Genomic DNA, 23,777 nt, shown 5'->3' on the forward strand with positions numbered 1-23,777 from the left:
TGGTCCTTGATAGCTTTGGAGGAGCAGGGATGAACCTGTTTTGACAAGACTTCCATAGTTCGGACTTCTCTAGAAACCTTGTCTGGGGAGAACAGGGGAAAGGCAGAGAAGGAAGGAGGAGAGGTGGCCGAAGAAGGGCCAGGGAATAGAGGGTGGAGGGTAAGGGGAAAAGAGAGAGGACAGGATGTCCTGAGTTTTAGAGATGAAATGAGAAGCCAAAGCCGTGGAAGGGACAGCAGAGGTAGAGACTGCAGTGGGATTAGCCAGTTCCTTGCACATTTTAAAGAGTTCAGGCGAGTTGTTAGATGCAGCAGAGATGCGGGCTTGGATATGAGGGCTCTTCTTGGTGCGGACAGAGAGCCGGTATTGCCTTTGGAGCAGGCAGCAGGCCACTTTGTCAGATGATGTACCAGAAGAACGCCATGCCAGCAACAAGAGAGAAGTAGGACAGTGCTCGAAAGGCTGGCCTGCGTGACTGCGCAAACAACGGAGCCCCTCCTTCACAGGAAGAAGTAAGAACCACATTGTTAATGTGGTAGGTGGAGAGGCAAGGAAGCCCACAGAACACTGCCATTTGGGGACCAGCTGAGTACCCAGTGAGGCCGCTACCACCACAAGTGAAGGAAACACGGATCTGCCAGGATTGGCATGTCTTGTGGAAGAGAAACCCAGAGCCCATCCTTCCAGAAAATGGCCCACTGACGAGAGAGGTTCAACCCCACAGACCATCAACAGGTCTGAACTATAGAACTGCACTGACCAGAGAGGCCAAACCCACAGAGACACTGCCACTGGAAGAGAGGTATGCAATGTTGTACCGACAGCAGGCAGAGGTCAGCAAGGTCACAGCAAAGCCCAGACATGCTATGAATCCGATACCACAGGAGAGGTTTAGTGAAGCACTTTACCAGATAGGGCTGACCAGGCCCATAGCCCATGCAGGGCTGAGCATAAGAATACCCCAGAAGGGTTAAGCAAAGCAAGCCCACAGATGGGGCTGAACAGACCCACAGCCCATCCAGTTTTGCCAATACAAATAACTGTGAGGAGTTGGTAATGAAAGTCGGACAAAAAGTTGCCATGTTTTTGGTTAAAGACATTTATTAACGAAAATGGGTGGGGAAAATGCCTCTCTGACTCTGTCAAAGTCAAAAACTGTCCTTGTGTCTAAACATTCTATCCTGACTCTCACCCTACAAACCAAACCATATCATAAGGTGAAAAGAGAAATGTCTTTAATCTGCTGTATGCAAAAAGAGTTCATAAAGTAAAAATAGAATAGCTCCAACATAAAGGTTCTCGAGGGTAAAAGAACCTTGGTTACAGAGGATGATTCCCTTCTCCTGGATTCTTCAACACCATGCCAAAGATTCTCGGTTTAACAGTTCTTTGTGTCTTTCGTGGCGCACAACAATCTGTGTTGCTACAAAGCTTCTTAGTCTTGCATTTTCTTCTTTCAAAAGTTCCTTCTTGGATATAACAAGCAGGGTCCTTTCTTGGGACTTCCTGTAGATTTGCAACTCCCTGGTAAACACCCCTGCCAGGACTTCTCATGTACTTGTAGCTACCTGGTTTACTCATCTGCCAGGTCTGCTCACATTCATGGGAAAACAGTTCCTCTCTTAATTCTACAATTGCATATATCTTCTTTGATTCTGTATATCTGGTTGTTTCAATATTCGCTCTTGGTTTCCCCCAGATCTGCATTCCATATTCTCAGATATGGCTGGGGCTCATATTTGCAATATTCCTTCTTTGTATGCAACAATCTCTTTAATGTTTCGGTTTCTGTAGCTTTAAAATCTATAAATGGTGTTTGGTGCAGTTGCCGACACGCCCCAGGGTCCCCACTTTGCTTGGGTTGACTCACCGGCTCTGTGTGGTGTTTTCAGTCCTGTTCACGCCTATGCGGCAAAGTTTTGCCACCGGCTTTCCACTCTGGACTGCTTCCACATTGTTCTGGTTCCTCTCGTGGCTTCCCGTCACCACACCTGCCTTCCTTCAGGTCCCGGTAAGTGAAGCAAGGCTTTCTCTGGCTGCCAAACACCCATGAACGTTCTCTCTGTGCCTGGTGTGTATGTGGCACGACCTGCCCATACAACATTTCACTGCCTCCTTGATGGAGAGCCTCTTGACTCGACCACACCTTTCTGTGCTCCCGGGGACTACATGCCTGGCAGAGAGTTATGACTTCTTCCAAACTGCAGCAGCCAAGGGGACCATACCTCTCACATTAGCAAAGTCCTTCAGACCTCTTCCCATAAACTTCAATGGCTGTCACCCCACTTGGGCAAAGAACCAGACTTTCTGGTGTTTCCCCCTTAGTGAGGGAGACTGCAGTCTCCTCTGGGCTGTGGCACTCTGCTGATGCCCAGGGGTTCCCCTTCTTGCTGTAGGGGGTAGACTGGCCTCCTTGACACCTAATATGATCTAATATGGTATTTATAACGTGCCTGTAAACAATTGTTTCTAGGTGCCAGTGCTTTCCAGCTCCCCACAGGTAGGTGGGACGTAAAGGGTGCCACTTGCTTCTTTTGGCACAGCTGTCAAAAGCTCTTCTCTCTCCAGCACAGGATTCCTGCAGCTAGGTCCTCCAGGGAGGAACTCTCTCACACTTCCCGAGTCTTTCTTCCTTTTTATATTGGCTCTGGCCAATAGGATTTGGGGGAAGGACTACACTGCTGACAGTGAGATGTTATAATCATTACTCCTCGCCTCTGCCTCGTCCCAGTGTTGCAGGGATTGTGGGAATAGTAGTCCCTTTTTGAGAATGCATGCATTGGGATATAAAGGCAAACTAGATTTGGACGGGGACTATGTGGAACTGGAAAATGTGTCTTTTGTAATTTTACAAGGCTGGTTAGTTGAGAGTTGGCCTTTGGGATGTGACCAAAGCTATCCACTACTCTCCATGGGTGAATGTGGGAAGACACCTACATGGGCCATAAGAATGTTGCAAATGGGGGATTCATCTTGAAAGGGGAGGGGAATATCGCGTCTCACCCGATGCAGTCAGGATATCGCCCCAGAGGTCATCTCCCCCATGTTATCCTCCCTCAAACAGCCACCCCGGTGGTCAGGATCTGGTAGCGGCTGCCGTCCCCTGACCACATGGGAGAAGGTCACTGCCGGGAAAACAGTGATGACACCTTCGGATTCATCACATGACCCATAAAACGTTGAGAGAAACAAGCGACCAAGCAGAATTGAGCAGGCCTGTTATCCACACAGGGTTGAGAAACCGCTTACCTCACAAGGGACTCAATGAAAGGACACACCAAACAGGGCTGACCAGGTAAGAGGCCTATCCAAGGCTGAGAAGGTGAAACTGTGAGAAAAGACAAGGAGTACATTTTGTTTCTTGTGGAACTACCAACCGGTGCAGATTCAGAAGCGATTTCCCAGGAGACAGGCAAAACTAAGGACTGTCTGGAGTACATGACAAGAAAACGGAAAGACATGTCTTTTGTTGGAATTTTTGTGACACTTAATCCAGAAGTGGAGGAGGTTGTAAGAACTCATTGGTGGTGTCAAAGAGCCTCCACTAAATTCCTACCAGGGGAGAAGTAGCCCTACCCCTTGCAAAAGCTTAGATTATTTTTCTTTTCTTTCTTTCACAATTGATAGGTTAGGATAGATTTGGATGGAGGACAGTTATTTGTGAGACATCCTTTTGAGTTGAGCACCCATTTGTTGTTTTGCAGAGTAGGGACTATTTCATAGAAATGAGGTTAAATGATTCATTAATTTCTCCATAAAGATCATCTTTGAACCATGTCCTCTTGTCCTCCTCCTATATCTGACTTACCACACTTGCTTCTCTTGAAAGCAGAGGTAAATATGATGATGGTAAATGAGTTGCGGATTGGTCAATTTCCTCACATAGTTTGCTATCTTGGGGGCAGGGGCCAATCTAACAAAGGTCTAATTTGTACTAAAAGGAAATAATGTTTAATGCCTGGTTCCCTAGTCCTGCCGTTGATGGAGTTTTCATCGTGACTATTTGTTGTATTCTCTAACACGTTTGACCCCAGATAAACTTAAATATTTTCCTGTGTTGTTTTTCTAGCATTGCTATTAGGATGTGTATCGGTAGTGTGAAGAAACCTACAGCTCCCTCACTGAAACGCTGCCTAAAGTCTCCTCCCGGGTGACCAGGGGAAGGCAGATGCTTCCTGATGCCAACCCTGGGGGTGGTTTACTACGGGAGGATCACCTGGGAGGAGACAGGGCCCAGGGTGATGAGATTTTGTGGGATGAGACACAGTATTTTTCCTCTGGAAGGAAGAATATTCCCATGGTACCCAAAGAGGTAATGGCATGTTGACATTGTAACTAACTCTCATGTTAGATCTCGAGTTGTGGACCTTAATTTAGTAAAATCTGAACAAACTTTACCAAAAGAAAGATCCTTTTTGGTATCCCAAACTAAAAATCTTCCTCAAACCAAAGGGTACACTATAAAGGAATGCAGAAATATTGTCCTCAATTAACAAGCTTCCTCTGTTAAGGCTATTCTTCATAGCCCCTCTCTTAATAACTTTAAGGGAATTAAACCTACCCTTAAAGATTATTCAAATATGTTAAAAGATAACTTTGTGGAAAGAAACGACAAGTCCCAGAATCCTATGGGGACTGAGATGAGGAAGAGGGATGAGGAGGAATGCAGTTGTGAAAGTCAGGCAATTCACCCTAGTAGCCGTTGCAGTAGTCGGGCAATTGAGGCTAAAAGAAATGCGCCCTTGAACATCTCTGGAGAAAAACCCTTCTCCTGCCAACAAAGCAGCCTTCCAGTGCTCAGCCGACACCTACAAAACAGCTATCATCAATACCAAAGCCAACATCTTTAACGCCACAATCTCTGATTCTAGTTCCAACACCAAAGAAGTCTTCAGAATTCTTAGAGAGCTTGAATGCCCAGCACCCCCATCCAACAATTTCCCTAAAAATAAAGCATGGTACACACTCATCCAATCCTCCCTAGACACCAAACACTGACATTAAGGGACAAAGCTATTCATAAACAAATCCTTCTACCAACGCTGCTACCCTCCCTCCCGGCCAGCACCTCCGCTATTGCAACTCCTCCCCCGCAATTTCAATGCTCTGCCATCTCCCCTCCAGAAGTCCTCACTACCACCCAGCACCTGAAAGCTTCTAATTGTGTTGGTGACACCTGCCCAGCCCACATTGTCAAAATGTGCTCAGAACCCCTGGCCCCTACCATAGCTAGCTTCATTAACGCATCATTTAAGTCCAACTTTATTCTTACTGCCATCAAAGAAGCATGGATCATGCCTCTCCTGAAGAAAGCCACTTTAGACCCAACCATCCCTACCAACTACCGCCCTATCAGCACAGTTCCGTACCTCCTGAAAATCCTAGACTGCACTGCCTATTCACAACTGCAATTGCACCTTGAAAGCCAATATCTACTAGGTACCCGCCAATCTGGCTTCAGACCCAGATACAGCACTGAAACCGCCCTTCTTGACCTCAAGATTCAGCTTGACCACATTAGGCATAACGGTGAGCTCCCTATCCTCCTACTGTTAGTACTCTCTGCAGCCTTCAACCTAGTTGATCATGAGATCCTCTGCAAACAGCGCCCTGACCTAGTTGAACATGAGATCCTCTGCAAACACCTCACCACTACTTTCCACCTCACTGCAGAAGCCACCTAATGGATCCAATCCTTTCTATCCAGCCGAACCACCAGGGTTTTTGCGGGACCCGAGTCAGCTGATCCCATACCTGTTTCCTACAGTGTCTCACAGGGTTCCTGCCTCTCCACCACCCTCTCTAACATGTACACCAAACCCCACTTTGCTGATGACACACAGGTCCTCCTCAAAATCACTGGCAACCACAACCTAGACTCTACCAACATCAATCACATCTTCAGCATCATACAGGCCTGGATGGCCACCCATCATCTCTGCCTGAATGATGGGGGGGGGAAAAGCTCCTTATCATAGGCTCCCCACACCGCCTTTAAGCTTGTCAGTCCTGCTTTCTCCTCCTTTCGCATAGATGGTAACACCATCCCCGTCTCCACCCATCTCAAAATGCTAGGCATTTACCTGGATTCTGAAATAAACATGCCAAAACACGTCAAAGCTATTGCCTCCTCTGCAGCCCATTCTACCAAACTTATAAACTTTCTAGGAAATTCCTCACCTCCACCAACTGTCTCACCCTAGCAAGAGCCATCATAGGCAGCAAACTAGACTATTGCAAAGCCATCCTAGCAAGGACCTCCACCAAAAACCTCAACAAACTCCAACTGCTCTAAAACAATGCCCTCAGAGCAGTGTGGGGTTTGAAGTGTTCCAACCATATCTCCCACATCAGACAGGAGGCACACTGGCTTCCCATCAAAGCATGTATCGAGTTCAAACTCCTAACTATAACCCACTGCTGTTTACACAACATTGCCCCCCCTAGCTCACCAACTGTATCACCAAGAAACACAACATGCGCAATCTCCGCTCTTCCACCACATCTGCCTTGAGCATAGCCAGACTTGCCAGAAAGAGAGCTGGGGGCTCCTGCTTCACTACAATCGCTTCCACACTCTGGAATGCCCTCCCTCAGCAGGTCCAAGATGAACCTGCCTACGCTCTCTTGCGTAAGAAAGTAAAAACCTCACTGTTCAACAAATATCTGTAATTAAGTGCGGACTGCCCTTTCTACTCTACTTTCTTGACTCATGATCTATGATACAATGTAACTACCATACTGTCTAAAACTCAGGATCTCTGATACCATGTAACACCATACTGTTTCCATCTAATCTGAACTATGTATTTTTAGCACCATGATACCTCCGGGTCTGGGCGTTATCAACAAATAAAATAAAATAATAAATAAATAGCCCACACCTGAAAATGATCACTGAACCTTAGCGGCTTAAAAGGCCCCCTCTGGGAGAGAAGAGAGGAAGAAGTGGAAGGACCTGGAACATTGTCTGAAGTGCAGGCTGTGGCAGTGGAAGCAGAAGGAAGACACACGTATGGCAAACCAAGCAGAAGTGGGAGAATAAGAGGGACACCGGAACAAGGAGACAATAGATTTTACCTACACGTTCTGAGAGAGTCTTGTCCTTCCAAACTCTGAAGTGCAGAGGCTGCACAGCGGAAGACGTAATGGAGAAACAGTTTGCTCCTTGTGAGCCTGGTTGCTGTGGTTGCCGAGCTGTTGGTGTGTCAAACAGGTAGTCAAGAAGGAATTGCCAAGTGGAGGGTCTCAAGAGTAGAGGAAACTCCCAAGACTTGTGGCCAGACCAGAGACACCTGTTCAGGAGAAGGGTGAGGGTCCCCAGCGAGCCAGAAGCAAAAGTAGTTGTAGTAGAAGTCGGGAAAACAGTGTGACCCATAGAGAAAGCGCTTCAGAAGTAGGTGAGTGAAGCATGGCATTCTAAAGCAATGCACAAGCCTTGCCGGTAACCGTAACTAGCTCCTTTGCCACTCGAGTAAGATTTTCAGCGAGTAGAAGAGGACCACTTTATTAAAGAATCTTCAAACAATGGAAATGTAACAAGCGTATTGAGGAAAAGGCTTCTTGCTCACATAGGAAGCGAATGCTGTTACATCCCATTGTTCCTTTTAACGAAAGACTATTAATATCCATGGAGTGGTAACGTGTCCCTAGTTAAGAAGAGCGAATGCTGCGAAGCCCATTGCAGAACACTTAACAGTGACAATTTCAAAGTTACAATCTTTATTGTGGAAAAACTACATTTAGTAATGGTTGCATGTACCTTATTGTGATTTCCAAGGAGGCCTGAACCCTATCCTTTACTTCGATCGGAAAACAATTTCACAACCACCTTTAAAGCTTGAAAATTATGCCAAAGAATCGTGTGTGCCTAATTGTGGTTTCTCCTGAAAGACTGAACTTTATACTTTGTATGTAAGTGACATATCTTTCATTCACAAGAGTATAAAAGACTGAAGAAGAGGACAAGAATTGCCTAAAGCCAAGAGGTACATCATATTAATTGTGAAGCTGAACCTTCCTCAGAGTTTAAGACAATATAGCAATACTGTGAAGTTATTAACAATTCATTATCATAGACCAACAAGTGTACAACTGTTACCTGAGGCTAAGGGAGTGGCACCAAGACCTCTGGCTAATTGTTGGGCTGAAAGCTAGCAGAAAGGTGCAGGTACAGTTGGGGAAGGGTAATTGACTGCTTGTGAAGAACATTTTGAAGTAGACTCAACCTGTAATGCCCAAGACTGTGGACACCAAAGTGAAGGGAGCCTTGAAAGCAAACACAGGTTACCATTGTTGACAGTAAGGCAAGCAAGGCTAAGAGGCAAGCAAGCAAAGCTAAGAGACTGTTTAAGAAAACAGTTTGAAGGGAGAGTGCTTAGCCTACCTGAAGCGGTTGATGTATTGTAAAAGCTATCTTGTCAAAGTCTGTCTAAATGTCATTGAATTTGTAGAAGTAGTCCAAAGTATTGACACTCCCGATAAACATTTGGTTTTCAGTAGATGATACATTGCAGTTGTCGAATCCAAGGTGACCTACTGTGGGACAAAGGTGACTGTTCTCATGGTAAAATAAGAAGAAATGTAACTGTTAAAGAAGGAGCAGCAGTATTAAGTCATCCTGAAAAATATACTATTTTAACTGTTGAAACCATATTTCAAGAAATCCTAATTGTTAATCAAGAATCTGTACCAATAACAGTGTGGATATTGCATTTGCTTTTGAACTGTGGCAAATCTTCCTGTGTGATTGACAAAGCATTGTGGCCAGGATTACCATTGGGGCTATTTTGCTTGAAGTGAAAAGTAGAAAACTTCACCAAAAAGGAGATTTGTTGATAGTGGAACCTTTAGTAAAAGGAGGAGATTGTTACCATTGGAACATTGTGTTAATTAACTTTTGCTTTAATTTGACTTCTTCAAGGACAGAGCTAATATATTTACTTTCCAAGGTACATTGTGATGTAGTGACTTTAAATCCTGGGGAAGGGACACCACCCAGGACATCCGAAGGTCATTTAGGAAATGTGCATATTGTTTATGTTCTGTTGAATTGCCATACCTTTTATTTATGGGTTTTTTGTTTAGTGTGAGGCCAGTTATCCTGTGTTGGTGTGTTCCCTTCACTTTTTGAATAGGCAGGGAATTCCTCAACAGAGTTGGGAAAGTGAGGCATTTTGATACATTTTCTTTTAAAATAAAAATGGCATATTTTTAAAGATCTTAAAACGGTTGTCCTCTTCACATTAATGACCCCTCACAATAGGGACCAAACTTCATGCTTGAGCCTAGGAAGTATGGTAATTTTAAATGCTAGTTTTCACCCTATCATGACATATCTTCTGTGCCCCATCTCTAGAGGTCATCCTCCAGGTTTTTCAACAGTGCCGGTAAGTTGGATTTCTATAGGATTGAAGACGAAGTGTCGAGTTTCATCCCCACTCCAGTTGCCCCCCTCCCATTGCCTATTGAGTTCACACCAAGTATGTGACGTATAAAGAACAGTTAAATCAGCAGAGAGCAGCACATCAGCTCTGCCTAGTACCTATCAGTATGACAGCACCTATTAATATACTAACACCCAAGAAAACCTGGACATTAAGGTATCTATTAAAAAAGCCATACCTACATTCAAAACAATATGACGGTTGTTTGAATAAAATACCCGAAGAAGCAAAGAACATAATGAAGGAAGATGAATGGTGATGTCATAATAAATCGCACTGACGCACATATAAAAGATATAATGACCTGAGAATACTGACAAGAGACGAAATACAGAGGAGATACCATGGATAAGTGACATTGTGAGCCCAAGGTGAAGTTGTTGATGTCAAGATGAAGAAACTTATGCCAAATACATGATGAAGATATTTAGTTAGTTTAAACGTGTACAGATGCAAGTAACTGCAAGAGGCAAAGAAATAGTGAAGCTTGCTTATGGTAAATAGTCGATAGATTGTGGCAAGCGCCAACGTTTACAAGTATATACCTCAAGAAGCACTTTATGTATGAATGCAAGTCCCCTACGCATATGAGCAGAATTGAATAAAGGTTACAAAAGGCCTCAAATGGAGTGTGTCGCTGTAAGACAATCGAGAATCAAGACAGAGCAAAGCTCAGCTAAGGGTGACCATGCCAAGAAGCCAAGGTCTTATCTGGCTGGAATAAGCCAATATTGGATACAATTAAGGAGAGCGGAGAACAGAGGATCCTGTTCAGAAAGGTCAAGATAAGCCACAGACGTCCGAGAACTGGTAGAATTAAATCAAATATACGAAAAGACACAGAGAAAAGTCAATTTCACAGTGTCCAGTCACATGACAAAGGCAGGCTGGAAGGGTGAAACTTTCAAACCTACGCATGGATCCCCGCCATGCCCATACTCCTTAAAAGTTCTCAGAGTACAGAGCAGACTCAAGGCCAAACAACAAAGAAGTAATTGACACATGACTACTGAGGTGATGATTGATTGTAGCATAATTGGTGGGAAGATGGGGTGCAGATGAGCTTCTCTGCACCTGGATGTCTTTCTGTGTGCTGCTAGACGTAGATGGAAATGTATGAGTGGGGTTGAGGCCAACCCAATCATAGTGGACCATGTAATCTAGGTTCCTATAGTGTGTAGAGCCAATGGGACGTCGTACTTTTAGTGACGTTCATAGTGGCCATTTTGAAGGGAGGGCTTAGTTGCCCTACCTGACATTGATTATCCAATCCCTTCTCCCCGTTACCATATACAGATATCGTACCTATGTTAAGTTACCTTCCCATAACCAATCACATTGTATGTTAGGTTTTTAAGATTGCCACGTAGAATGACATTAGTAAGTGCGCGGGTTGTACGTCAGCAATGACGAGTTTTTGCTATAAATATTGTGTTTTTTCTAAAAGTAAACAGAGCGAGACGATCGAGCGATTGCGGATGTTCGTTGTACTCCCCCTTCTATGAACTTGTCATTAAACTGACTCCCTTTGCCAAACTATTGAGTTGTCTTAATTATTTGATGCATGAGTATGAATCTGCATCCCCATCTATCTCGAGGGTACTGCTACTCATCTTAAAGGGCTGTTTGGAGATCATCCAGATCAGGATATTGTAGGAGGGATGGAGTTTCATTCCTAAGAAATCGGATGATTCTTTTCCCCAAAAATGGGGATATTCTCTTTGGATGTTCTGGATTTTCCCAGAGAGTTCGATTATATTTAGTCCTTTACATTTCTCTTGATTAAGAGACCTGATCTCCTCTCTGTACCCTCTAAACTCATAAAGGCAGGTTCTCCTTTGGATCCAAGCCCAATCCCATTTCTCTTTAAACAAGCCTTCCTCTGTTTTCTTGAACCCCCATCTCCTTCTCATATCTTCCCTTACTTTTCAGATTATACCTCCTGACTTTACTCCAAATAAAAAAAAATAATCACTGTGTTGGCAAGCATTATGTTCAAATCCCTCTGCATTGTCCACAAGGCCTTCTGGGTTCTGGGACCTCAATACCTTCAACTCGCTCTTCCTAATTATCTTCCCTCTCAAGCTCTTTGCTCATCCACCTCCAACTCCCTCAGGGTCAGTTGCTTCTCCAAGCAGCAAGTTGGTGGTAGATCTTTCTTCTGCTGTGGCTTCCCTCTGGAACAGCCTCCCGGCTTCTCTGAAAATTGAGGAGAACCATCTCCGGTTCCAGAAGCACCTCAAGACCTTCCTCTTTGCTTCTGCTTTCTCTCCTCCTCTCCCCTGCTGATCTCATGGCTGAATCTGAAACTGCACTGGTTACCTGGCTACCCTATGATCTCCGGCACAGGTGCCCTCCCCACCAGTTGCACATCTGCACTGCCATCCCGGCAACCCTTGCTCTTGTGGACTGTTCTGTATCCCTACAGTCCCAACTAGCAGTTGACACCTGATGTCTGCACTTACCCTTGCACTTGCCACCTGCTGGCCGCACTTTAATTATTATCTTTATTTATCTTACTGTTATCCTATGTACTGCAATGTCCCCTCACCTTTTCCCTCTTAACTTTTCCCCTTCCCTCCTCCCCTGCACTTGCGCAATCTCAATATCACCTGGCCTAGTAGGACTGTTGTCTGTCTTCCCTGTTTCCCCTCCCTTGCCTCGTTGCGCCTTGAAACACTTGTGTATAGGCACGTCATAAATGCCATATCACATCATAACATAATGTCCTTGAAAGTTCTCCAATTTCGACATGTGTATTTGGACGTTGCCTGACTGTTTTATCTTGCAGAATTATATGAGTCAACATGGATAGGGTTATTACCAAAGAGGAACATTTTTTCTCGTTGCCTAAGTAAAGTTTAATTCGACATCATACTGCTTCTAGAATCTTGCTAGAGTATGTATTAGATGGAAACATGTGTAAACAATAAAAGAGTTTCCTGTAGCCTATAACGCTATCACTTAGCTGTTCTAGTTGTACAGTAGTTCTTCCTTATTTATTTAGTTTTTGGGGCTGTATTACCTTTTATTCTTTAATTTGACCCGTTGTCATTTTTGCAATTCCCAGGCATTCTTAGCAGGTATTTACTTCACAAAGAATATTTTCTTTTGTCGAGACAAGTGTTTCCATCATTCGGCACGGGCAGTCAGTGGGTCGTTAACATTGTTTATAGCCCGGATTGACCACATGCTTCAGTTTATGTTCCTTCCTCAGGAACCATTTGTTTCCTTTACTGTTTGCTGTGCAGGAAGAGTCTGAATAGGATAATGTGTGCTTCAGTGATGCTTAGGATAATGTGTGCTTCAGTGATGCTTAGGATAATGTGTGCTTCAGTGATGCTTAGGATAAGGTGTGCTTCAGTGATGCTTAGGATAATGTGTGCTTCAGCGATGCTTCCTAAGAGACCGATGTATGAATGCTGTTACCACTTTCACACTGTATGCTGAGACTGATTGTCAATGTTCTACAGCTTGCAAATGTAGAAGTGATCAACACCTGACCACATTCAAGGACGTCCCTGAGTTTGTTTCCATAGATGAATACACATTCATGACTTGTGTTGTGTTGAGTCAAGATAGTTTTAGAAAATAAAGTTGTCTAATATTTAAGACCATGTAGGAAAAGATTTAAGGGAATAAAATGAAGCGTGTTCAAAATCACATGAAGTGCTGATATCAAATATTTCAACACAAGTAGTAAACTCAAGGAAACTAGTTAAACTGAATATGTTGGCATATGTTGAGGGCCAGAGTACGACTGCCTTTTTAGTTTTTGAATTGCAGCCCAAAAATATGGAAAAGTAAGTGTTCAAAAACAGTGCAAAAATCTTTCTATTTTGATTACAGAACCATTAGCCACGTGTATCCACTTCTGCCAGAAACGTATGCTTGGCACATATATTGTTTGCCACCAGTGAAGATGGTCAGTGTCCATTTCTGTTGGTGCCATTTACAGTCCACGCGCGTAAATTTGAAAAAGTTTCGTTAAAGTCCATGCTTGCCTTTTTAGCACAGTATGCTTGCAATAAACATACTAAATGGTACAATAAACAATTGATATAGGGAAGAAAATGTTAATTGGAAAACAAGCATTCTATTCAAGATACAAATGGTTGCAAGATGGGCATTGCTTATAGGCATTCCGGCTGTTGGTAGTGCAGCCGATCAAAGCACAACTTTTGGCATAGGAGTGCAGATAAGATATATGCGATGGAGGGACACACAGACTTTGGGTGGTGGTGGAAACTTTACTCACCCTTTAACTGTGTGTGGCCTACTAATCCCTATCGATATTCCAAGCCACTACTGGCCCCTGCCCTCCAAATGCACACACACCCCTGGCATAACTTTGAGCTAGGTCTATTAGGCAGTCAGATAAACATGTGGGCTTTTATGGGACTGACATTGATATATCTCAGCAATCTTCTGAAGGGTGATGGCTTCACTGAAGTTGTGAATCCGCTTTTAATTCATAAAAAATGTCTTAACCATGTGTACCTTCATCAGCCCCTTGATTTTTAATCAAACTGTGTCCCCTAGTGCCTGGTCAAAGCAAGCTTCACATCAGTCGCCATCTTCTGGTCATTTAGTAACAATTGGCTGTTATGTAGGCTCGGCCCTAAACTGCTGGATTTGCCTATGCTATATCTGATACTGCAGATCCATCTCCAGTGCTCGGGCGCATTGATGGCGAATTCCAGAGGTTGCACATGTAAGTCAAAAAGGCACAGATTAACATGGACTTTTTAATGATCCACGGCCCCTGGTGCTTCCACCTTTTGATTGTGTATAGATTTATTTTCGTCCTCCAAAAATGGTCTATTTTTTTGTCTAAATCCACCCACTTTCCATGCTTCAGCAGCCAAACAAACGTAGTATTTGTTATATTGCAACAGCCACACGTGTAATGAGCTTGTGGGGTGCTGTGTTTAATGATATTGCTGTGTTTGATTGCAGATGACTTTTGATCCTGAAGTGTTCTTCAACGTTCTCCTTCCACCCATCATATTCCATGCCGGATACAGTTTAAAAAAGGTAATTTTTGAACATTATTTGTAATATTTAGGCTTATACGTGTGTGATCAATCGACAAAATATCGCCTTGTAAAGAGCTGAATGCCTAGAGTTGAACTCTTGTGGTATACACTCTAAATTTAACAAGGTCTTTGTTTTATGCATTCTACTTTCTGTGTTCTCATAAATTAAATCTTTTTTTCACTGTAGATAAATGATGACAAATGCTTTCATATGCGTATTTATATATATATATATTGCAACGTATGCATTAATGTGTCACAATGCACTTTATTAGTTCCACGTATTGTACTTCTATCAGGGTGGGAGGGTTGGGTTCTAGTATGGTGGGAGCCATGTTATATTAGAGTCTCTAAACATTAATACAAATTTTAAAAAATAGGGTCAAAAGAATGTACTACATCAATAGTTTAAACATGCCGCTTCTCTAAGAAGCCAACACGTTGACCTTCCAATGTCCTTTTAAAATCTCAATAATAGTGCCGTTAATGTAATTGATAACTGTAGTATTTAACTTGGTAATCTCTTGGATGAAAGCACATTTTTTGCTTGCCTTAATGCAGTTTTCATGACTACCTTCAATACTTTCAAAAAGTAACTCCGAACTTCTCTTGCTCAGTGTCCTTTATTAACCACAAACAAATAATATGGCAGTTGGTTTTCAAAAAACATGGTCTGCAAGTAGTTTAACCTATCACTACTTTTTAGTGAAGGGAACGCCGACTCCCTCTCTCACAGCTGTCCGGAAGTCTTTGCTCCCCATTTGTCACATGCTAAACATTATACTGCATTAAAACAGGCAAAACACCTTTCCCTTTGCTTATTCATTAAAGTCCTATATCCTCACAATGTATTCTAGTAACTATTTATTTTGGCTGCTCGTTGGTTTTTCTCCATATATTTTTTATTAAAGTGAACACATGTTGGAAAGAATACATAGACACCTAAACAAGTAAATTTCAAGAATAAACCCCCTCCTTATTGTTTTAACTCACTCAAAAAAAACTATCCCTAGAGCACACCAAACATTGAGTATACCTCAGATTCTACGGGGCAGCGATTATATATCCTTTATGTGTACTTAAAGTTAAGTTAACACCTTAATCTGGTATCCAATGAAAATATTGCAGGACATAATAAAGAATGAATTTACAAAGATGAAAACATAATGCAAGAAATAATAGAGCAGCTAAAAAATAACTAAAAGCAGAAAAAGATATTGAAATAAAGGATACAGGGGAGGGAGACTAGGAGAGTTTTGCAGTAGGAGAGGTAAGAGGGGTTCGCCCGCCTGAAATTGGTTATTTTTACAATGTGCACTGTAAAAGGCATTTCAATATATTTTCTTGCAATATTTGTTGCATTCTGTAATTGCACGTCTGTTATTTCTGCAATAGAATCACAGTGAAGCCCTAATCTCCATATTACAATGACCATTCATAGCTATTTCTGGTTTGCCATGGACCCCTACATTACAATTATGAACATTGATTTAATAAACTGTTTAACCATTATACCTCTAGCAGAACCCCAAGGCTCAACTCCTAGATACTCCACAAACCTGTATATCTTACCTGTAAAATGCTCTGGAGGGATAAGACACAGAGCCTGACATTTTTCATTTCAACAAGGCCTCCCTGATCTCCATCAACTCATGGATCCCGACGAGTGATCCTCTGCTGAGAACAGACAGCAGAAACCCCTTCTCCATCAAAGATAACCACATCCTTTGTAATCAGTGTTTGCAGTAGGTGTTCCATGACATGAGTCAGAGAGGTCCGACAACATGATTCCACCTGAGATTTTGCATTGCCATACTTCCTTCCTTGGAAGCAAAAGGCTTTGCGCTCCCCAAAACATGGCCCTTTGTTTCTAAAGGAAGGTCATTCCTAAAATGGTTGTCTGCAAGATAATGTAAGTGCTCACGCCCTACCTTGGAATGGAACTTCAGGACCGTGATGTACTCACCTTATCGTCAAGCTGCTCAATTCCCAGATTCTCTATTATGTTTTGGACTGCACATCTCTGCGTCCTTCATATCCCTAACCTCCTTCATAACTTCCTCAACATTTTCCAATCTCTCATCCAGTCATTCAGTCCTAGCATTTTATTTTGGATTAACAAAAAGAATCCATAAACCATCATAACCATAAACAGTGTATTGTAGTAGTCATTTATTTATTTATTTTCGATTTATAAAGCGCCAGTGGCCCAGGGGCATTGTGGCGCTGTTACAGGATACTTAGCTCGGACGAACAGCAGTTTTACAAGGTGAAAACAAAAATGGTTACAGCGTGAGGCAGACAACATTTTCATAGTTAGGAGGATACATAGTTAAATAGCGCCTTTTCACATTTGTATGGCCTCAAAGCACATTGTGGTAGGAACGCCCTCAGGGACCGAAGTCCAGGTATGGAAAAGTTCTTAGAGGAAGCTTAAGGTACGTGTGTGCATTTGGCCAAGATTAGGATTTAGGATGGCTGGCTAGGCTCCAGTAAGCAACTCAAGAGCTCAAGCATGTGGATGGGTGCCGAGGGAAATTTCAACCGAGCGTTAGTGCAGGAGAATTGATACATACCCAGCTAGACCGAAATTTGTCATGGGTTGTCACTGTATTCTAATGGCAGAGGTTTTGAGCCAAGTCTGGTGTTTCAGTGCAAAATGGTTATGTGACCCGCTAGACCAAATTCATCATAATCATAGCTGCGTTCTAAAGTGCATGGATGGATAGCCGTGCCTGCGGCAGATGTCCACCGAAGGGGTGCCTTTATACATACTTAAGCTCAGATGGAGCTTATCTTTGGTGTCGCCATCTCATCCAAACGTCGCTAACTTCCTGCAACATCATCAACAAAATCTGGTTCTTATTTAACAGCATAATAAATATCTAATGCATCACATCCATAAAACGGCACCACCATAAGACATCATCAACAGAACCTGGTTCATATTTAGCAGCATATTAACCCTCAGAAAGTCTCAATAGAAAGACAATACAATGCACAAACCTATCTCAAAATTGGTGTGCTTTTCCGTGGAGATTGCAGGCAGGTTTAAAAGCATGGATTGCTTCCGATGGAGACAGAAGTAGCATGAAAGCGGGTCTCAAACAATGTTCCCTCTAACCTCTGCGCATGCGCACCTGGCCAGCTTCCCTCTGGGTGCTGATCATAAATGTTTTATAGCACACACAGACAATTAGCACCTTCTCAAAAACTAAAAAGGCACAAGCAACAGTGGTTTTGTGTCGGTTGTAATATGAATAATGTTCTAGCACCTGCATTTCCATAACCAATGATGCCTTAGCGTATATGTCACCCACATTATGTAACCCAAATGTCAGCTCAAATATCGGATACGGATTGTAAGTAAGCAGGCTACTTGGTCTGCAGCCCCATAGCATGATTCCTATTCTCTGTACATATGTCGCAGAGGCATTTTGAAGTGGTACCCTTGCAAGTTAATGCATTATAAAGTCAAATCTGAATTTGCCCTCTAAGGATTTTGAGTAGGCAGATATCATGCTCCGCCTCTTTAACTTTAACATTGCTAATGTTACTCTATAAGTGGAGACCAACATTGCAATATCATCTACTTGGTCTACAAGGGATTAGGTATATGGAATATACAAGGCACTACTCATACATAGCATTAGGGCAATGGACATTCAAACGGCTACATTGCTTTTCACACAACATGCATGCTTTCCAAGTTTTCAGAGTTCCATTGGGTATAGACCTTAACAAATACTAGGGTCCTTTTCTGCTATACAAAAATTGTTTCACTGAGTACTTGTATAATCCGACCCAACAATGTTGGGGCAGGTTGCAAACCATCTGGTTTGGTCTTCAAAATAATTGTGTGTGTATGTTCGTAACAATTTCTTAAACTGCCCATAATATCGTGGTGAGGCATTACATATTTTTAGTTTTCTGCTTACAAAGTATTGTGGATATGCAAATGGCCCGGCAAGTGTTCTATTGCTGCATTCCAAAGCTCAGTCAACTAGTAGTGGAGGCTAGCGCAGGATCCCGGTGTGACTGGAGAGTGGCACAGGAGAACACTTCTGGGGGAGAGGAGGGAGAAGAACAAATAAACTTTTGAAAAACCAAGTCAGATGTTTGGCCAGCACGGGACAGTGTGTGGGAGATGTGCTGTTAATTTTCATTACTGGATAGTAAACTCTAATAACAGTCTAGGGAACTGCACCTTCTGTTTCTATGCTCAGCTGCTGTGGGCTTCTCAATATAATCATGTTTTCTGTGTTTAGTGCCTCTAGCATCCTCATGCATCTTGTTTAAATTATAACTGTGATTTGCAGAAGAGAGGCCCCTGGTTACAGGAGAAGGCACTCCCGTTTGTTGTACCTCTAAGCATTGCTGGCAGTAACTTAAAAGGCACATTTGGGCTCTGTAAAATAAACCTCAGTGAGGCCCTTAATGAATTGATGGGGAACAAAGCAACTATAGGCTGTATAATGTGCCCAGTTATTAGCTTCCTGTGTAAGAGTTACAAGCTGGGATCTGATCAAATTGTAGTCCTTAGTTGGAATCAAATCATCTTTTAAGGAGTAAAAGGTCATTGGATTTGCCAAAAGGGTTATTAAAGGATTTTCTTTTCTCCTTAACATTACTTTTGAGATTGGGCAGTAATATTATGTGAGCTCCTTCCTATGTTGCTGCTCTGCTGGTAAATATCAGTGGAACGTCATGGGTAAGGGGGGCAGGCTCCTATTTGTTAATTGTTTCCCATTTCTGTTTGGCTTATTTGTACCCTTTATGTTGCACACTTTCTCTGTTTTAAGGAGTACAATTGGGTGGTATATATGCCTCTTATCTGTAGAGCTGGCTTAGAGTAAGTGTTTTGACTGCTATGTTCACTGGAAGATTATCCTGACATACATTGAGAGAGGCATGTTCTCCTGGCCCCTTGGAATACTTCATTAAAATGGCACATGAACACTTACTGGCATGTTTTCTGGCACATTCCTTTTAGCTGCATTGTTTTTTGGCAAATAATGTGCCATATGATTTATTTGCCAGCTACATCAGTTGTGACAAGCATTATATTTTTTTTGTAATACATATGATTTTGTTTTTTTCTAATAGCATAAAACACCTTCTGCAGTTTCTCTGAGCAGTGTCAACAAATGAATAGACACAAGTAAACTATTGTTTATGCTGAGCATGCAATATGTATTGAGCATACACATTTTTCTGTGGCTTGGAGTACTTTTGTTAGGTAATCTGGCAGATCTTGAAGTCTTGGACTAATTTATGAGCTCTCTTAATAATCACATATAAAACATTTCTTGTAGCCAATATCTTTGGAAAAGGTGCTTTAAGATGTAACTTTTGCGGGGGGGGGCGCTGTTGCGCACGAGAGATGATGGCAGCTCTCGTGTGAGCTCCGGCTAGACCCAGGGCCACAAAGCCAGAAAAGACAATTTGCAGGCTCCGGTTACCCGCGATTTTTGCAGAGGACGGGTAACAATATCTTCAGATACCCCACACGAAATTTCAGACTGATCGGTGCGGGGATTCCTGAGATAGAGGCCCAGATGATCTGCGAGCGGCCCGAAGATTGGCGACCGGCGGGAAGAGAGAGGAGCCCTCACTCTGGCGCGGCGGCATCGGGCTGCTCCTGCCATCCATCCAGCGCGAGGAGGCCGCGGCTGCCCCGGATATCGTGCACCACCCGCTGGCCCACCCGCCTCTTTCTTCGCATGGGAGCCTGAGGAGCCCAGATGGGTGAAGGCCTGCTCTGTGCTCGGACCGCACTTGAAGAGGTAGGCCACCCTCGCCTCAAAACCAGCACGCCACCCAGCTATCCCCGGCGGGCTTGGGGGACTGCGGGACAAACTTATCTTGCTGAGAACTTGGTGCCTTGCGTGCCCGCGGGCCGCGGAGGGTGCCTCCCCGCACCGCCCACGCGGGCCACCTGTCATGATCTCTGCTTCCAAAAGGTCAGGGTTTTCCCAACTCCCTTGGAAGCAGATCCATAACCCAGGTTCCGAGTGCCAACCAGTCCCAATTGGGACCTTTTGGACCCAATTGGGACCTTTTGGACCCAGTCCTGGTGCCAGTGGCACCAGGCTCATAAATATGCCCAGTCCCAGCGCTGGAAGCGCCGGGCTCATAATGCTTGGGTGGACTTACCTGCAGCAGACCATGCTGCTTACTTGCCTGCCAGTTGAGCCTCTGATCCTCTTCTGTTTGGAACTACTTTTCCTGTTGGGTGGGGCAGGAGCCACTCCCTAGGTTCAGAACACTGGAACTCTTCTGGAAAGCAGGAACTCTTTTCTTACCTAGGCGTGGCTGTGGTAGGAGACACCTAAGCACTACAGGAGGCTATTTAAACCACACCCGATGGATGAATCTTGCTTTGCGTTATTCTGCATCCTCTGCAGCAGAACGCTCATCGTGTCTTCTGCATCTGATCCTGGGCCTAAGGAAAAAGGCTTACCATCCTGAATCCAGTCTTCAGCAACACCTATAAAGACGAGAAAGAACAGGTTAGCATTACGGTCTTCAGTGACAGCGCTTCACTTACCTGGTCCATCGGCTGTCACCAACGCCTCGCGCTGCATTCCGGCATCTGAAAGACAAAAGCTTACCAGCTCTTTGCACGCTCCGGAGGCCTTCGGCGCTGCATCCCGCATCTGAAAGACAAAACAAGGTGCGTTTAAAGACATTGGAGAACTTTAATACTCACGTGCCATTACTCCTTTCCACATCTAACCCAGTGGGTATTCCGGCACCCTGCAGCCGCTCCGAACTTGTACCTGCAAAATAAAAAGACAGTTAGAGCGCATCGTGAAGCAGGCAACAAGCGCTTACTTACGTGCTTCCAGGCGCTTCCATTCATCACACGGGCTCCATCTTCAACTCACTTCAGCCCGTCATCCGCCATCGCCAGAACCCTGCAAAAACAAGAGACATCATTACTAAAGACTTTTAAAGACATTAGAATTACTCGAAACTTACCGTTCGTGCAGTAAACGACGGACAGCAGTCCTCTGAAGTCAAGAGGCCTGCTCCCCTTATCCAGTGAAGAAACTGGTTACAGCACCCTGCCCCGAGGCAGATGGAGAGCACGGCGTTCACTTACCTAAGGTGAGAGCGTTAACCTTTGGGGTTCTACAGGAGAAGAGAAAGGGAAGAAGAGAGAGACACTCAATAACCCAGTTCATTAATCCCATATTTTCTATCTGCAGACATCTTACCCTTCGAGTCAGACATACCGTGCACAGAGGTCCAGCCCAAAGAGCCAGCCGTGTGTTACACATCACCTTTGAAGATACGGTATACGCCCAGTCAAGACCGGCGCCTCTACGGGAATGAGGTGAGCGTTACACCACCATCCCCCAGGGACTGATGACCGTATGCGCACTGAAACTAGCGCTCCATTCGTCCATATATGACAGTGAGAAACGTCTGCCCCCTCTAATAAAGCTGCGACGGGGCACGGATTCCACCACTGCGGGTAGATATAGCGCAGAGCGAATCGTGGTGGAACCAACACGGCCGTCCCATTGAGCACCTGGATAACCCACATTTCCCATTCCGGAGACGATGCCCAAGAACTTGGGCCCGAAGAAAGGCAGAGGAACCATCGACAAATTCACGACCGCGATGCAGAGGGAAGCGGAGCCCGAGATAGACCAGGAAACGCCGGTGCAGGAGAAGCAGGCGACCCCGGCTATAATCATGGACCCCCAGGCCGTTTTTCAGGCGATGCAACAGGGCTTCGCTACACTCACGGACAAACTAGATGGGATCACGGCAAGTGTTGCCAACATCAAGACACAACTTGACAAGACTACCACGCGCATGACGGAGGCGGAATCTAGGATATCTGGCACTGAGGACGCCTTAGAGGCCATGAAAACCACGGTATCTACAATGGCTATCGAACTTGGAACGGTGAAGTCCAAATGTGCAGATTTGGAGGTGAGATCTAGGAGAAACAACATCCGCATTATTGGCGTTCCAGAAGGCGCCATGAAAGGATCAATGGAGAGGGCAGTAGAAGATCTCCTCCGCACACTATTGGGTGATCCCGGATGGTCACCGATGTTCATAGTCGAGAGGGCGCACAGATCACTGGCCCCGAAACCGAAACCCGGGGCATACCCCAGGCCCATCATAGCGCGCATGTTAAACTACAGGGATGGAGATCTGATCCTTAAAATCGCCAGGGAAAAACAAGAGCTCAAATGGGAAGCAAATGTTATCCGCATCTTTCCGTACTTTACCCTGGCGGTCCAACAGGAAAGGAAGCTCTTCACAGGAGTCAAGAAAATGCTACGCGAACAGCAAGTTCAATACGCAATGCTCTACTCCGCCAGGCTCAAAATCCAGCATCGAAACAAGTCCTACTTCTTCACATTTCCCGAAGAAGCAGTGACCTTTATAGAAACACATATCCCTCCGAACACGGGACAGACTTAAAGGGTGGGCGATTTGAACAAGACTGACATAAATATTCTCATCCCGTTCTTGAAGTGAAAAGGAACAATGCCTAAAGCCTCCACCCTGGAGGCCCGCATCTGGGACACTAAAGTAGAATGTACATGTCTAATCGGCTATGGAAACACTGTCCCAGAGGTCAGTAGGATGTGCGAGAGCAACGTGGGTTAACCGGACACGATATATATAAGTGAAGCTGGCTTGGGCTCTGGAGACGCCGCAGCCCCCCCTGTAGCAGGTGCTTGAAATGTTGTTGGGTGGGGAGGGATGGATATCTAATGGCACAGTTGAAGTTTGGGGAACTGTGAGGGTGGGGGGAGGGACTTACACGGGAGATGCAGGGTTTTGTTATAAAAGAAAAAGCACACAGATGTCAGACATATCGTTATTCCATCTCACAATGGCAGATTATAAGAGGCCACATGGCTTTGTACACCCCATAGACAATGGCTAGCTTAGACGGAGACAACATCAATATGCTTAGCTGGAATGTAAGGGGTCTGGGATCTAGGATTAAGAGGAGGAAGATACTGGCCTACCTCAATAGACACGCGGCCAGGTTGATCTTCTTACAGGAAACGCATTCTGGTCCGCGACAAGGAGGACAATTGATGCCTAACTGGGGCTCACATCAGTATTTCACGACATACTCCAGCCGGGCAAGAGGGGTAGCAATTCTAATTCACAAAACACTGCCCTTTGAATGTATTGATGTTGAGTGTGACCCGGGGGGGGAGATATGTCATGCTTCATGGCAACCTATATGAAAAAGAATTTGTCTTTCTGAACGTGTACGGTCCGAACATCGACCAACCAGACTTTT

At 44.3% G+C, this 23,777-nt stretch overlaps 1 protein-coding gene across 1 annotated transcript in view; it reads left to right on the forward strand.

Annotated features, from left to right (window-relative positions):
* The window catches only part of SLC9A9 (solute carrier family 9 member A9), a 3,894,960-nt gene that overhangs the window by 220,720 nt on the left and 3,650,463 nt on the right, over positions 1 to 23,777 (forward strand). Inside the window, exon 3 of the mRNA XM_069618254.1 lies at positions 14,406 to 14,483. Coding sequence (XP_069474355.1) covers positions 14,406 to 14,483 — 78 coding nt within the window. The remainder of the gene's footprint in view (positions 1 to 14,405; positions 14,484 to 23,777) is intronic.

Source organism: Ambystoma mexicanum, chromosome 10 (genome assembly GCF_040938575.1).
Source record: "Ambystoma mexicanum isolate Mex_15411 chromosome 10, UKY_AmexF1_1, whole genome shotgun sequence".
Lineage (NCBI taxonomy): Eukaryota > Metazoa > Chordata > Amphibia > Caudata > Ambystomatidae > Ambystoma > Ambystoma mexicanum.